General features: G+C 44.6%; 2 protein-coding genes across 4 annotated transcripts in view; both read left to right on the plus strand.

Annotated features, from left to right (window-relative positions):
• wipf1b (WAS/WASL interacting protein family, member 1b) overlaps positions 1 to 10,264 on the plus strand; it is a 32,910-nt gene extending 22,646 nt beyond the window's left edge. For all 3 annotated transcript variants that reach the window (XM_071330835.1, XM_071330836.1, XM_071330837.1), the window contains exons 2-8: positions 3,773 to 3,867; positions 4,651 to 4,780; positions 4,967 to 5,113; positions 6,696 to 7,466; positions 7,724 to 7,933; positions 8,134 to 8,247; positions 8,481 to 10,264. In XM_071330835.1, coding sequence (XP_071186936.1) covers positions 3,814 to 3,867; positions 4,651 to 4,780; positions 4,967 to 5,113; positions 6,696 to 7,466; positions 7,724 to 7,933; positions 8,134 to 8,247; positions 8,481 to 8,533 — 1,479 coding nt within the window. In that variant the 5' untranslated portion in view covers positions 3,773 to 3,813 and the 3' untranslated portion in view covers positions 8,534 to 10,264. The remainder of the gene's footprint in view (positions 1 to 3,772; positions 3,868 to 4,650; positions 4,781 to 4,966; positions 5,114 to 6,695; positions 7,467 to 7,723; positions 7,934 to 8,133; positions 8,248 to 8,480) is intronic.
• Positions 10,265 to 10,597: 333 nt separating this feature from the next.
• LOC139532988 (lysosomal cholesterol signaling protein-like) overlaps positions 10,598 to 15,004 on the plus strand; it is a 36,991-nt gene continuing 32,584 nt past the window's right edge. The window contains exons 1-2 of the mRNA XM_071331132.1: positions 10,598 to 11,931; positions 13,191 to 13,369. Coding sequence (XP_071187233.1) covers positions 11,514 to 11,931; positions 13,191 to 13,369 — 597 coding nt within the window. The 5' untranslated portion in view covers positions 10,598 to 11,513. The remainder of the gene's footprint in view (positions 11,932 to 13,190; positions 13,370 to 15,004) is intronic.

The raw sequence follows: 15,004 nt of genomic DNA on the forward strand, positions 1-15,004 counted from the left end.
ATTGTTGGAGTGGACACGTTGTTTGCAGAGCGTACAACCTAGGCTACACTTGTGATAAAAAAACGTTTTGGTTTATTTCTTTCCATTTACGAGTTGTCAATTTATTCATTGTCTTTTGTTTGGAGTGCTCCTGTCAATCTTGATTAAGGACATGCACCTAGCCTGTTTGAAAAATATTCCCAGCTCTCTTTCGATAACGACTCATGCTCTGATCCGGTGGAAACGTCATAAAATAGGCCTACCTGATTACTTCTTATCCCTTGCGCAAAATAGCCTACAGCTGTGTTTGTCTGGAGCTCGCTGGTGCGGAAACTCTGACAGCCCAGAATATTTTATACAATGTTGCAAGTTTGCTAGCACAAGCTTTGGGCTGGACCAAGTTGACAGTTCTACAATGTTTCTTACAGACAGTCCATGCATAGCCAATGTGATTTATAGGATATCTGTTTTCATCAGGAAATGTTCTACATGCAGGCTGTAGTGTATTTGTTGGATTTATGTAGGCTGTTTTTACATATTACCAATGGCAATAGAAGTTATATTTAAAATTTTATCATTTTCATTTAGATATAATTTTGATTAACCACTACATTTATTTTGAGATATGAAGACTTTTTATTATAAATTGAATTAAACTGTTCCACGAAAAATGTGCATATGAAAATCATAATGGATCAGTAGAAATGGTACGATAACTTGGCACTCCAAATGGAAAAGGTTACCGGCCGCTGGTGTAGCTTCATACCGGCCGCTGGTGTAGCCACTTACCGGCCGCTGGTGTAGCCTCATACCGGCCGCTGGTGTAGCCTCATACCGGCCGCTGGTGTAGCCTCATACCGGCCGCTGGTGTAGCCTCATACCGGCCGCTGGTGTAGCCTCATACAGGCCGCTGGTGTAGCCTCATACCGGCCGCTGGTGTAGCCTCATACCGGCCGCTGGTGTAGCCTCATACCGGCCGCTGGTGTAGCTTCATACCGGCCGCTGGTGTAGCCTCATACCGGCCGCTGGTGTAGCCTCATACCGGCCGCTGGTGTAGCCTCATACCGGCCGCTGGTGTAGCCTCCTACCGGCCGCTGGTGTAGCCTCATACCGGCCGCTGGTGTAGCCTCATACCGGCCGCTGGTGTAGCCTCATACCGGCCGCTGGTGTAGCCTCATACCGGCCGCTGGTGTAGCCTCATACCGGCCGCTGGTGTAGCCTCTTACCGGCCGCTGGTGTAGCCTCTTACCGGCCGCTGGTGTAGCCTCTTACCGGTAACTTCAGGAGAGTAACGGCAGAATCTGAGAAGGCCAGCAGCAGCAGGAAGAGGAGGATCAGGAACAGTTTTTCTTCTTCTTCTGGTTAGGCTATATTGATCTCTAACTCCCTCTTGAGTAATTTGTGTAACTTCATTTTTAATCACAGTGCTTAAAGCATCAGACAACCTCTGTGGCCTACGTATAGTTGATTTTATTCAAACATAGGGTGTATCTACAGTTGAAGTCGGAAGTTTACATACACCTTAGCCAAATAGACTTAAACTCAGTTTTTCACAATTCCTGACATCTAATCCTAGTAAAAATTCCCTGTCTTAGGTCAGTTAGGATCATCACTTTATTTTAAGAATGTGAAATGTCAATAATAGTAGAGAGAATGATTTATTTCAGCTTTTATTTCTTTCATCACATTCCCAGTGGGTCAGAAGTTTACATACACTCAATTAGTATTTGGTAGCATTGCTTTTAAATTGTTTAACTTGGGTCAAACGTTTCGGGTAGCCTTCCACAAGCTTCCCACCATAAATTGGGTGAATTTTGGCCCATTCCTCCTGACAGAGCTGGTGTAACTGAGTCAGGTTTGTAGGCCTCCTTGCTCGCACACGCTTTTTCAGTTCTGCCCACACATTTTCTATGGGATTGAGGTCAGGGCTTAGTGATGGCCACTCCAATACCATGACTTTGTTGTCCTTAAGCCATTTTTCCACAACTTTGGAAGTATGCTTTGTGTCATTATCCATTTGGAAGACCCATTTGCGACCAAGCTTTAACTTCCTGACTGATGTCTTGAGATGTTGCTTCAGTATATTCACATAGTTTTCCTTCCTCATGATGCCATCTATTTTGTGAAGTGCACCGTTCCCACCTGCAGCAAAGCACCACCACAACATGATGCTGCCACCACCGTGCTTCATGGTTGGGATGGTGTTCTTCGACTTGCAAGCCTCCCTCTTTTTCCTCCAAACATAAGGATGATCATTATGGCCAAACAGTTCTATTTTTGTTTCATCAGACCAGAGGACATTTCTCCAAAAAGTACGATCTTTGTCCCCATGTGCAGTTTCAAACCGTAGTCTGGCTTTTTTATGGCGGTTTTGGAGCAGTGGCTTCTTCCTTGCTGAGCGACCTTTCAGGTTATGTCGATTTAGGACTTGTTTTACTGTGGAAATAGATATTTTTGTACCAGTTTCCTCCAGCATCTTCACAAGGTCCTTTGCTGTTGTTCTGGGATTGATTTGCACTTTTCGCACCAAAGTACGTTCATCCCTAGGAGACAGAACACGTCTCCTTCCTGAGCGGTATGATGGCTGTGTGGTCCTATGGTGTTTATACTTGCGTACTATTGTTTGTACAGATGAACGTGGTACCTTCAGGTGTTTGGAAATTGCTCCCAAGGATGAACCAGACTTGTAGAGGTCTACAATTTTTTTCTGAGGTCTTGGCTGATTTCTTTTGATTTTCCCATGATGTCAAGCAAATGCACTGAGTCTGAAGGTAGGCCTTGAAATACATCCACAGGTACATTTCCAATTGACTCAAATAATGTAAATTAGCCTATCCGAAGCTTCTAAAGCCATGACATCATTTTCTGGAATTTTCCAAGCTGTTTAAAGGCACAGTCAACTTAGTGTATGTAAACTTCTGACCCACTGGAATTGTGATACAGTGAATTATAAGTGAAATAATCTGTCTGTAAACAATTGTTGAAAAATTACTTGTGCCATGCACAAAGTAGATGTCCTAACCGACTTGCCAAAACTATAGTTTGTTAACAAGAATTTGTGGAGTGGTTGAAGAACAAGTTTTAATGACTCCATCCTAAGTGTATGTAAACTTCCGACTTCAACTGTATATATTGAAAAATACACGTTTTACATTTTTGACCAATCAAAAGAACAGACGACCAAGATTTTGTTTAGTCGGGGACATCCCTAGATTGGATGATGGTTGTCATCTGTCTGCTGTACCAGGAAGTGTTTCTTGATCAATGTGATTGTTTCCCTTGTGGTTTTATAGCTCATGTACTTTGCAAGTTATTTCAATACATCCTGTTATTTCTGTGCAAAGACAATATTATGTGTTTGCAGTCACACAGCTTGCTCTAAGGACTGTAGTGAAAGTCCACTGGGTAAAAACTGGTTAAATCAACATTGTTTCCACGTCATAAAAAAAAATAAAAAAAGTATTGTGATGACATTGAATTAAATTGGAAAACTGTTTGGATATGAAGAAAGTCATCAACCAAAAGGGAATTTCCTATTTTTTCACCAAACTTTTAACCTTAATCCAATGACATGGTGACATTTGACGTTGAATTCATGTTAGTTGACAACTCAACCAAATGTAAATCAGAACTAGATGTTGAACTGTTGTGTGTGTGTGTGTGTGTTTTCCCATGTCTCTGAAGGTTTGTTGCGGTCCAGCCTGGTTATGTGTATAGCATCTGTAAGCCTACTGTTTGTGTGGATATTTAGGAAGTATTTAATTTAATGGATTGTGTGTTTTCTCTCCATCAGGGGTGAAGCTGTAGAAGAATAGCTGAAGAGAGAGAGAGAAGATGCCTCCTCCCCCGCCACCCCCTGCCCCTCCCCCACCCCCAACCTTCGCTGTGGTAAGCACGCCAAAGACGTCCTAGTTCTATTGAAACTACTCATATGAGTTAACATGACAATGGAAAATTCATTCAATTTAGATGTAATCTTAGCTGAAGACAGCATCACCTTCTGTCAGATAACTTGTCATCACCTTCTGTCAGATAACTTCTCAACACCTTCTGTCAGATAACTTCTCATCACCTTCTGTCAGATAACTTCTCATCACCTTCTGTCAGATAACTTCTCATCACCTTCTGTCAGATAACTTCTCATCACCTTCTGTCAGATAACTTCTCATCACCTTCTGTCAGATAACTTCTCATCACCTTCTGTCAGATAACTTCTCATCACCTTCTGTCAGATAACTTCTCATCACCTTCTGTCAGATAACTTCTCATCACCTTCTGTCAGATAACTTCTCAACACCTTCTGTCAGATAACTTCTCAACACCTTCTGTCAGATAACTTCTCAACACCTTCTGTCAGATAACTTCTCATCACCTTCTGTCAGATAACTTCTCATCACCTTCTGTCAGATAACTTCTCATCACCTTCTGTCAGATAACTTCTCATCACCTTCTGTCAGATAACTTCTCATCACCTTCTGTCATGAGTGATTGAAGGGAAATGTCTTCGGTCAGTACAGTTTTGACCTTGTTCAATAGGGACACCTTGTGGTAGTGGAAGGAAGCGTTTCCAGCATGGCAATGTGATTGTGCATGTTGTAGTCCTAGGTAATACTATATAATTTCCTATATTACTTAACTGGCTTCTTTTGTTTGTGTTGTCAACATTCGCAGGCGAATACACAGAAGCCGTCCCTCAACAAGAATGAATCACAAGGAAGAAACGCCTTGCTGTCTGATATCGGCAAAGGTGCTCGTCTGAAGAAGGCTGTCACCAATGACCGGAGTCAACCCGCCATTGACAGTGAGTAAACATTTCTCTGATGGTGTGTAATCTAAAGGCTTTGCTCAGAATGGACTCATCCTCAGTTTAACAATTAGGAAATATGGAAGCTACTTGAAACCTACAAAGGCCTTCTGCAGATAATTCGATTTCAAAGGCTATGGTCTTGTGCCGGAGGAAAAGAGATTTGAATACCTTTCTTCACAGAACCCAAAGGTGGAGGAGGTGGAGGAGGTGGTGGAGGAGGTGGTGGAGGTGGAGGAGGAGGTGGTGGAGGAGGAGGAGGTGCAGTACTAGGAGGTCTCTTTGCAGGAGGCATGCCCAAGCTTCGGTCTTCAGGAGGGAACAGCAACGGTAATAATCCATCATGTGTATAATAAGAGGCTACAATGCACTGCAGCCTCTTGAGGTTGTATTAATGTGGTTTGTAGCCGTGTTTCAGATAAGCCATGATAACTATCTTGAACAAGTGTAATGTGTTGCTATATGTAAACTGCACCGCGCCACCTTTTTATACACGAGGGGAGGTCCTCGGGACACGTCAATCACAGGTCTGTCAGAGTTGACCAAAGTGCCGAAGTTTATTACATAACAAAACAATAATACAATTCATGACCCCAGAGACACACTGGCTCGGAGGGGGTCGGCAGGGGTCCTCCCCCCCCAAAAAAGTAACTCAGTCCAACTTTAAACGTACTCTTGAAAGTTTTAATCGTGGAATGCACAAGGCACAATTTCTAAATTGGGTAGTGCATCATCAGTTGCTCTCGTCATCTTAGTATTGCAGACCTTAGGGAGTGAAGCTCCCCAGTGCTGGAAGGGGGGCCCCGAGTGAAAGAGTTTGGGAACCGCTGGTATAGAAGACATACATTATGGATAGCAGCAGGGCAAGAAATAATGCTAAGACTTGCATGTAAAACACTTTACATAAAGTATATTCACACTCTTTGTAAGATAACACTGGTGACCAAACACTCTTTGTAAGATAACACTGGTGATTAAACACTCTTTGTAAGATAACACTGGTGATTAAACACTCTTTGTAAGATAACACTGGTGACTAAACACTCTTTGTAAGATAACACTGGTGACTAAACACTCTTTGTAAGATGATAACACACTGGTGATATTCGCATGCGAAAGCACGCATGTAAATTCATACGACTTGCCTCTGCTCTCTAACCAAATAGTTCCCTTCTAAAACCAGCCAGCCCTGGAGGACTCTGCAGAAAGGGTGACAAAACATAAAAACAAACATATAACAAAGAATATTAAACTAGTCCGCTTGCTAGGGCAATACCAGCTCATTTTCCCGGGCGGACTAGACAAACCAAAAAATTACCTAATAAGGGACACACAATTCTTTGAAAAATATAAACAATAATTATAACCCTGGCTCCTTTATAAAATAGCAATATTAAAACTACAATACTTTATTAAATACACAACATTATTAAAAAGACATAATTCATATTACATTGTTAAAAGCGAATACGTTTCTTAGTTTCTGTGCTATACCCTGTTCCCAGCTCACAACCGGCTTCCAAGCCGCTTTTCCCCCAACAGCATTGAAGACCTTACTGCAATACAAATCATTGTTTTACATAGCTGTCGTTTACTTGAGTAAGCAGTAAAACATTTACAGAAAAATAAACAAAAGTTGCTGACCAAACGTTTGACAACTTGCCACAAGCACAGCCCATGGGTGTCGTCCATGGCAGAAACACTGGCTCGCTAATCGAGAGTTCCGGCTCGCTAACTTTTACTCCAATTCTCACCTGGTCTCACATTCACACCAGCCACTAGGTGACACAGGCTACATATATTTCTGTAATGCATAGAGGACACTAGTTGATTGGTTGTTTTTAACCATAGCCTCATGTAGGACAAAATTATGACAAAGTGTGTGATGTTTGAAACCCTTATGCTTCCACAGGAGGCCCTAGGCCCCCCATGGTACCTCTAGGAGGCCGTTCCTCAGGCCCCAGACCGTTTGGTGGTGGGGGTCCCTCTGCTGGCCCTCCACGGTTCTCAGGGGCCCCAGCCTTTCCCCGGAGCAGCGCCCCCGACCTCCCCAGGGGACGGGCAGGCCCCCCGCGACCAGAGACCCCTGGCGGACCCCCTCCCCCCGTCCCCAACACCCCACGGCCCAACCAGAGCCGAGGGACCCCGCCTGTTCCAGGAGGAGCGCGGATCCCCAGCTCAGCCCCGGCCCCTCCTCCACCCAACCTTGCAGGCAGACACCAAGGCCTGCCCCCTCCCCCTGGCCCTATAGGGGCCCCGTCTGGGCCAAAACCCTCCTTTGGGGCCCCTCCGGTTCCCAGTAGTGGACGTCCCACTCAACCCCCAGCCCCCCACCCTGGCAGACCCTCAGAGGACCCCTTGCCCCCACCCCCACCCCTGGGGGGCCACCGGTACTCCATATCCAGAGATGGACCCCCACAGCCACCATCTTTCAACTCCAAGCCCCCCAGCTCGTCTTCCTCTCGGCCCTCCATCGGCGGTGGTGGAGCTCCCCCTCTTCCTCCTGGCAGACCGGGCCCTCCACTGCTGCCCCCAACGCCTGCGTTAGGAGACACCCCCAGACTACCACAGAGGAAACTTTCACTCAACTCGCCGGCACCCCCACCTGGCCGTTCAGGGCCACTGCCACCCCCTCCCAGTGAGAGGCCGCCCCCCCTGGGTAAAAACCCCTCAGGACGGACGGGTAAGGATGCCGCTTCCTTCAGTCTCCCCTCAGGTCATATAATGATGACCACTGTCTCTTTTTGGGTTAGCTTAGCAACTACAAACATAGCTAACCTTTCTGTGGTCAGTTTGGTCAGACATCAGTACACCGTGTATGTGTTTTGAGACTTGATGGAATGTAGTTTGTAGCTATGACATATAGCGATGATATACATGATGCTATTATATAGAACTAGTGTTGTATTGAACTCTGTGGTGTAACCTCTTCTCCCCCAGGCCCGCTCCCTCCTCCTCCCTCCTCAGGTCCACGTGGAGGCAGTATAAGGTCATCTCCAGTCCCCTCACCTCCTAACCGCCCGGGAGCAGAGCCCTCCCGTGGGGGACACCGGCCCCCGCTCCCCCCAGACCGACCGGGAATAGGAGGCCCTCCTCCCCCACCTCCAACCATGGGCAACGGCTTCCAGAACTCCCATCCCCAACACGTTGGTGAGTGTAACGGAAGGAATTCATATGATGAGTAATCCTGCTTGAGAACTTACTCCCTAATGTGCCCTTAGCTCCCATTGCTAATGACTTGGCTTCAGCTCAGTGGGCTAAACAGTTTTGTGGTGCAGAGAAGACCCGTGTTTGAACCCATATAGGTCTTTAACTGACCCGGCTGAGAGTTGTGTTTCTCTCTCTGTCAGATGAGTGGGAGGCCCGGTTCCAGTTTCACCCTGTCTCAGACCTCCCTGTCCCAGAGCCTTACATCTCCTGTCAGAAGACATACCCCAGCAAGTTGTCCAAGACTGATGGCATAGGTAGGAACCAAGGGCTTTCCTCCCAGAACTGGGTCAAATGCACGTCAAATACTTCGAAATTCTTGCGCTTCAAAAAGAGCAAACTCCAAGCTAAATCAAGTGTTTTATATATGTATTGATTTGTCCCAAATCTGTTTCCTCCTGAAAGTTTCCAGCCTTCCTTCAGAGTATCTTCCTGTCCTTGACAGCCTACTTGACATGTCTAACTTATTTTCCTCTTCTTTCCTGTCCAGGTTCGGATAAAAAGTTCAGGGGTGCGCCCCCACTACCCCCTATCCCCAGGTAAAGGGGTCGTTTTTGGGATGTCTCCCTCCCTCCCTCCGAGTACATGGATGTAAGTATGTCACTCCCACTGCCTCTGTCTATGAGGCTTATTACACCTCATGGATGAACCATATTTGCACTGGGACTCACGCAACCATGTGTTTCTGCCTGGAGTTGACAAAATATTCTCATTTAACGAACAGCACCCCAAACCAACCAAAGTGGCAACAGAGGCTCGTTTTATAGGCTATGCATTTGGTTTTGCTCCTCTATGTAGTGTTGAAACTGTATACTTTTGTTATCATTTTTCACTGTGCCTTTTTTTTCTATTCTGGATTGTTATGAAGGATCTTTATCAGACTTAAGGGAAACATGTTATGAAGGATCTTTATGAGACTTAAGGGAAACATGTCATGAAGGATCTTTATGAGACTTAAGTGAAGCATGTTATGAAGGATCTTTATGAGACTTAAGGGAAACATGTTATGAAGGATCTTTATGAGACTTAAGGGAAACAGTCATGACGGATGCTGTGCCTGTCTTCGCCAAAGGGCAACCGAACTATAGCATATCAGTTACATTGTTCTAACCATCAAAGGGTACTTTTCCATACAATCCATGTGCAGTTCATAGCATGTCGTGAACTTTGTTTTTACACGGTAGAGACAAAATGGACGCTTGTGTGTTACAGTATGCGTTGATTGAACTTTAGGTGAAAATGTAATGTTTTCTTTTTGCTTTGATAGATAGAAAAACATCCCTCATGACAGCTGTTAGTTTAATTTTGTATGATTTGAGTTGTTGGGAAGGACTCTTTGTTTTTATTTTCTAAGTTATGTGTTTGACAATGTTTTACTATACAGTTACAGTATTATCTTCTGCTTCTGTACTACTGCTCTGGGATCTCTCCGCTACTTGATATTAACATCAAGCTTGTCTCAGAACCACTTGCAGAGTGACAATCCAATATTTGACCTATGAAAGTAAATCAATAAAATGTATTAAAATGTTATACATGATCCTGAAGTTATGATACGAATGAGTTTGCTCATAGTGTGTTTAATGTATGCAAGGAGGATATGAATATGGATCAAAATATGCTGGCTGTATGCTGATGTGTGAGAGAAAGTGCTATGTCAGTGTTTTCTCTGTTCTGTAAAGAAGATGATATGCATTTCTGAATAGAGAATGGGGGGAATGGCATGAGCATGTGTGTTTGACCAAAGACAATGGGCTGCACTAGGACGTAGTCTCATCCCACAGAGGCAGTGTCTCAGATACAACTTGCATTGGAGGCTACCTGGGACCAAACAACCAGAAACATCCTGCAGAAATGGAACGCTTCAAAAAGAGGACCATTAAAGTTGTGTGTTAGTTCCTCCTCAGGTGACAGACATAATGAATGACATTCCTCGTGGGGACATTTTTCTTTCAGTCTTCTTTCAGAATGTATTCTGTCTCTTTGTTCCCTAGTTATCTCTGTTAACCCAGAAGTCAAATCTAGCGTAGTTTGGTCAGCGACACGCAGAAACTGCCCACGGGAGATTAGTTCCCTATGACATTTACAATGGTACTGCAGAGTGCTTTATGCACTTTGGCTTCAAGGGAACTTATATAATTTTTTTATGCATTCAACTGCGTTTTGTTTCTGCCTTTTTGAGTGTATTTTCTTCCTGATGCTTTTCAATGTAAAACAAAGCAAACTATTTCCAAATGGATTTTCTAAATAAAGCAAATAAAGTTGGAATTGAGACTTCTTGTGTTCTCGTACAATTTAAAAGGAAGTTAGTTGCTTCACTAACACTCTCAAACTACACTATTTTAGAATCTAATCACATTTTTAGGGGGATATGCAGCTAGTGGAGTATTCTAGGTTTGTATCTATTTTAAAGGTGTCTAGTCTAAGCTAATTCGTTGATTTATTGACAGGTCTTAACTCACATTATACAGACCTCTTGAGAGACCCTTACCAACGTCAGAGTGCGTTCGCTTTCCCACCCAATTAAAGCCGAGTATAGCTCCTCGAAACAACACACGTTGGCGACAATTGGATGCCTGGCTTGTCACTCATAATGTAGGGCGTTGTTGAACAATTGCACGAAAGGCCACAACTGAGAATTGTTACTGCTATCTGGGATCCTTGGGACATAACCTTAACCCTAACCCTTACCATTTTACATTTCAACTTCAATTGGGGCAACGTCAATGTTGTGACGTGCCAAGGATTCCAAATAGCATACGCCAAATTATAATAGCATGCAGTTGTACTACCGTTAGCTAGCTGTCAACAGCAATAGATAGGACGAATTAGACTAACGCTACAGTTTGATAAAAAACGACAAGCGCGTGTTAAATATGCAATATCTCGTCACCAGATGTGCAAGGTATGACGCTTTTATCTTGTATTTTCGCAATCTGTTTTTAGCACGCGAGCTAGCTAACTTTAGATGTAACTGTTACTAGCAACGAATAGCATGCTAACTTTAGCTATTTACAGTACCTAGCTCCAAATCCAATAATTGGCATCGTTCAAGACATCACGAGTTACACGTATAAAAGGTTACTCTGTCAATACTCACATGCTGAAATCCCCCATGACTATTTTTGAGAGCAGTTTCAATGCCCAGTTGGGAGTAGGCTAAAATGCAATATTATCTGTGGTATGCATGTCATCAGCACTGCACTCCCTCGTAAATAGCTTTGTATTGGTTATTTTTGACAACAGATTCTCCCTCTCCTGTATAGGGTATTGGTAGGGCCAGGAGTTTTTCCTGTCACTTGGTCAGGAAACGCTTTTGGTCCTTGGTATTACATGTTTTCTGAAATAAAATAAAAAGTGTATGACCTATCCGACTACTACTCACCGATTAATATTGTTTCAACAAGGGCATTGCGGATGTATTAGCCTGAACTGGTGCCCAGCATGACTGTTCTGTACTCCGATATCGAAAGATATTCCCATCTGTGAAGTAATTTAGTCCTCATACAACCACAAAACAACCATGGATACCTACGTAGCCATCCATGGCAAGAACATATCCCACAACCCCCTCTCCTCCACCCAAGCCATGTCTATCGACAAGCTCTTCCCGGCTCTCCTGGAGTGTTTTGGGATCATCCTGTGTGGATACGTCGCCGGTAGGACAGACATAATCACCTCCTGTCAAGCTAAAGGATTAGGGAACTTTGTGTCTAAATTCGCCCTCCCGGCGCTGCTCTTCAAGAACATGGTTCTGTTGGACTTTAATAATGTGATCTGGTCGTTCCTGTGGAGTATCCTGATAGCCAAGGTGTCGGTGTTCGCCCTGGTGTGTGTTCTGACGCTAGCCGTGGCCAGTCCGGAGAGCAGGTACAGCAAGGCAGGACTCTACTCCATCTTCGCTACGCAGAGCAACGACTTCGCCCTGGGGTATCCCATTGGTGAGGATAGTAGTCTTTTGGAATGTGATCGCAGTACAATAGGGCGAGTTTATTTTCCTTAGGAAAGTTCAACCTCTTTCTCTAAACAGTCCCAGCCGTTCCACACACAGTGCGTTCTGAAAGTATTCAGACCCCTTCACTTTTTCCCACATTGTTACTTTACAGCCTTATTGTAAAATGGATTACATCGTTTTTCCCCGTCATCAATCTACACACAATACCCCATAATGACAAAGCAAAAACGGGTTTAGACATTTTGGCAAATTTATATAAAAAAATATATATCACAATTCCATAAGTATTCAGACTCTTTACTCAGTACTTTGTTGCACCTTTGGCAGTGATTACAGCCTTGAGTCTTCTTGGGTATGACGCTACAAACGTGGCACACCTGTACTTGGGGATTTTCTCCTATTCTTCTCTGCAGATCCTCTCAAGCTCTGTCAGGTTGGATGGGGAGCATCGCTGCACAGCTGTTTTCAGGTCTCTCCAGAGATGTTCGATCGGGTTCAAGTCCGGCTCTGGCTGGGCCACTCAAGGACATTCAGAGACTTGTCCCTAAGCCACACTTGCGTTGTCTTGGCTGTGTGCTTAGGGTTGTTGTCCTGTTGGAAGGGGAACCTTCGCCCCCAGTCTGAGGTCATTAGCGCTCTGGAGCAGGTTTCCATCATGGATCTCTCTGTGCTTTGCTCCGTTCACCTTTCCCTCGATCCTGACTAATCTCCCAGTCCCTGCTGCTGAAAAACATCCCCATTACATGATGCTGCCACCACCACGCTTCACCGTAGTGATGGTGCCAGGTTTCCTCCAGACATGACGCTTGTTTTTTTCTCTGACATGCACTGTCAACTGGGACCGTTATATAGACAGGTGTGTGCCTTTCCAAGTTGTAGAAACAGCTCAAAGATGATCAATGGAAACAGGATGCACCTGAGCTAAATTTACAGTCTCATAGCAAAGGGTCTGAATAGTTATGTAAATAAGTTATTTCTGTTTTTAATTTTTAATAAATTTGCAAACATTTCTCAAAACCTTTTTTCACTTTGTCATTATGGGGTATTGTGTGTAGATTGATGAGGAAAACATTTAATTTGATCTATTTTAGAATAAGGCTGTAACGTAACAATGTGGAAAAAGTGAAGGGGTCTGAATACTTTCTGAATACACTGTATTTGTTGGAAAATCTGGGGGTCCCTGAGGAATGGTTTGGAAACCATACAATAACATCTGTCCCCCGTCCCCGTCCCCCGTCCCTGCAGTGGACGCCCTGTACAGGAACACATATCCAGAGTACCTGCAGTACATCTACCTGGTGGCTCCTGTCTCCCTGATGTTCCTCAATCCCATAGGATTTGCCTTCTGTGAGGTCCAGAAGTGGAAGGACCACCCAGAGACACAGCAGGGCAAGTTGCAGATCATCAGAGTGGTGCTGCTGCAGGTCATTTCATCTTGCTTTCTTCTGGGATCAATAGTTTTTTTTGTTTTGCAAATTACATTAAATGGTGCTTTATTCTTTATTGGACAAGGAACATATTTAACATTCAATAAAAGTAGTAAATACTTAGGATTTTGTAACAAAGAAATTAGAGTGAAAGGATCTGTGTATCTGTTAGCTAGCTGTGATAAGAATTGAAAAAACATCTTAATATCACAGTGAATAATAAAGGCTAGAAAACATGGTGTCAGGGTGGGTCTTAGGGGGTTGGGTTAAAACATGGTGTCAGGGTGTGTCTTAGGGGGTTGGGTTAAAACATGGTGTCAGGGTGTGTCTTAGGGGGTTGGGTTAAAACATGGTGTCAGGGTGGGTCTTAGGGGGTTGGGTTAAAACATGGTGTCAGGGTGTGTCTTAGGGGGTTGGGTTAAAACATGGTGTCAGGGTGTGTCTTAGGGGGTTGGGTTAAAACATGGTGTCAGGGTGTGTCTTAGGGGGTTGGGTTAAAACATGGTGTCAGGGTGGGTCTTAGGGGGTTGGGTTAAAACATGGTGTCAGGGTGTGTCTTAGGGGGTTGGGTTAAAACATGGTGTCAGGGTGTGTCTTAGGGGGTTGGGTTAAAACATGGTGTCAGGGTGTGTCTTAGGGGGTTGGGTTAAAACATGGTGTCAGGGTGGGTCTTAGGGGGTTGGGTTAAAACATGGTGTCAGGGTGTGTCTTAGGGGGTTGGGTTAAAACATGGTGTCAGGGTGTGTCTTAGGGGGTTGGGTTAAAACATGGTGTCAGGGTGTGTCTTAGGGGGTTGGGTTAAAACATGGTGTCAGGGTGTGTCTAGGGGGTTGGGTTAAAACATGGTGTCAGGGTGTGTCTTAGGGGGTTGGGTAAAAACATGGTGTCAGGGTGTGTCTTAGGGGGTTGGGTTAAAACATGGTGTCAGGGTGTGTCTTAGGGGGTTGGGTTAAAACATGGTGTCAGGGTGTGTCTAGGGGGTTGGGTTAAAACATGGTGTCAGGGTGTGTCTTAGGGGGTTGGGTAAAAACATGGTGTCAGGGTGTGTCTTAGGGGGTTGGGTTAAAACATGGTGTCAGGGTGGGTCTTAGGGGGTTGGGTTAAAACATGGTGTCAGGGTGTGTCTTAGGGGGTTGGGTTAAAACATGGTGTCAGGGTGTGTCTTAGGGGGTTGGGTTAAAACATGGTGTCAGGGTGTGTCTTAGGGGGTTGGGTTAAAACATGGTGTCAGGGTATGTCTTAGGGGGTTGGGTTAAAACATGGTGTCAGGGTGTGTCTTAGGGGGTTGGGTTAAAACATGGTGTCAGGGTGTGTCTTAGGGGTTTGGGTTAAAACATGGTGTCAGGGTGTGTCTTAGGGGGTTGGGTTAAAACATGGTGTCAGGGTGTGTCTTAGGGGGTTGGGTTAAAACATGGTGTCAGGGTGTGTCTTAGGGGGTTGGGTTAAAACATGGTGTCAGGGTGTGTCTTAGGGGGTTGGGTTAAAACATGGTGTCAGGGTGTGTCTAGGGGGTTGGGTTAAAACATGGTGTCAGGGTGTGTCTTAGGGGTTTGGGTTAAAACATGGTGTCAGGGTGTGTCTTAGGGGGTTGGGTTAAAACATGGTGTCAGGGTGTGTCTTAGGGGGTTGGGT

This window comes from Salvelinus alpinus, chromosome 10 (genome assembly GCF_045679555.1).
Source record: "Salvelinus alpinus chromosome 10, SLU_Salpinus.1, whole genome shotgun sequence".
NCBI lineage: Eukaryota > Metazoa > Chordata > Actinopteri > Salmoniformes > Salmonidae > Salvelinus > Salvelinus alpinus.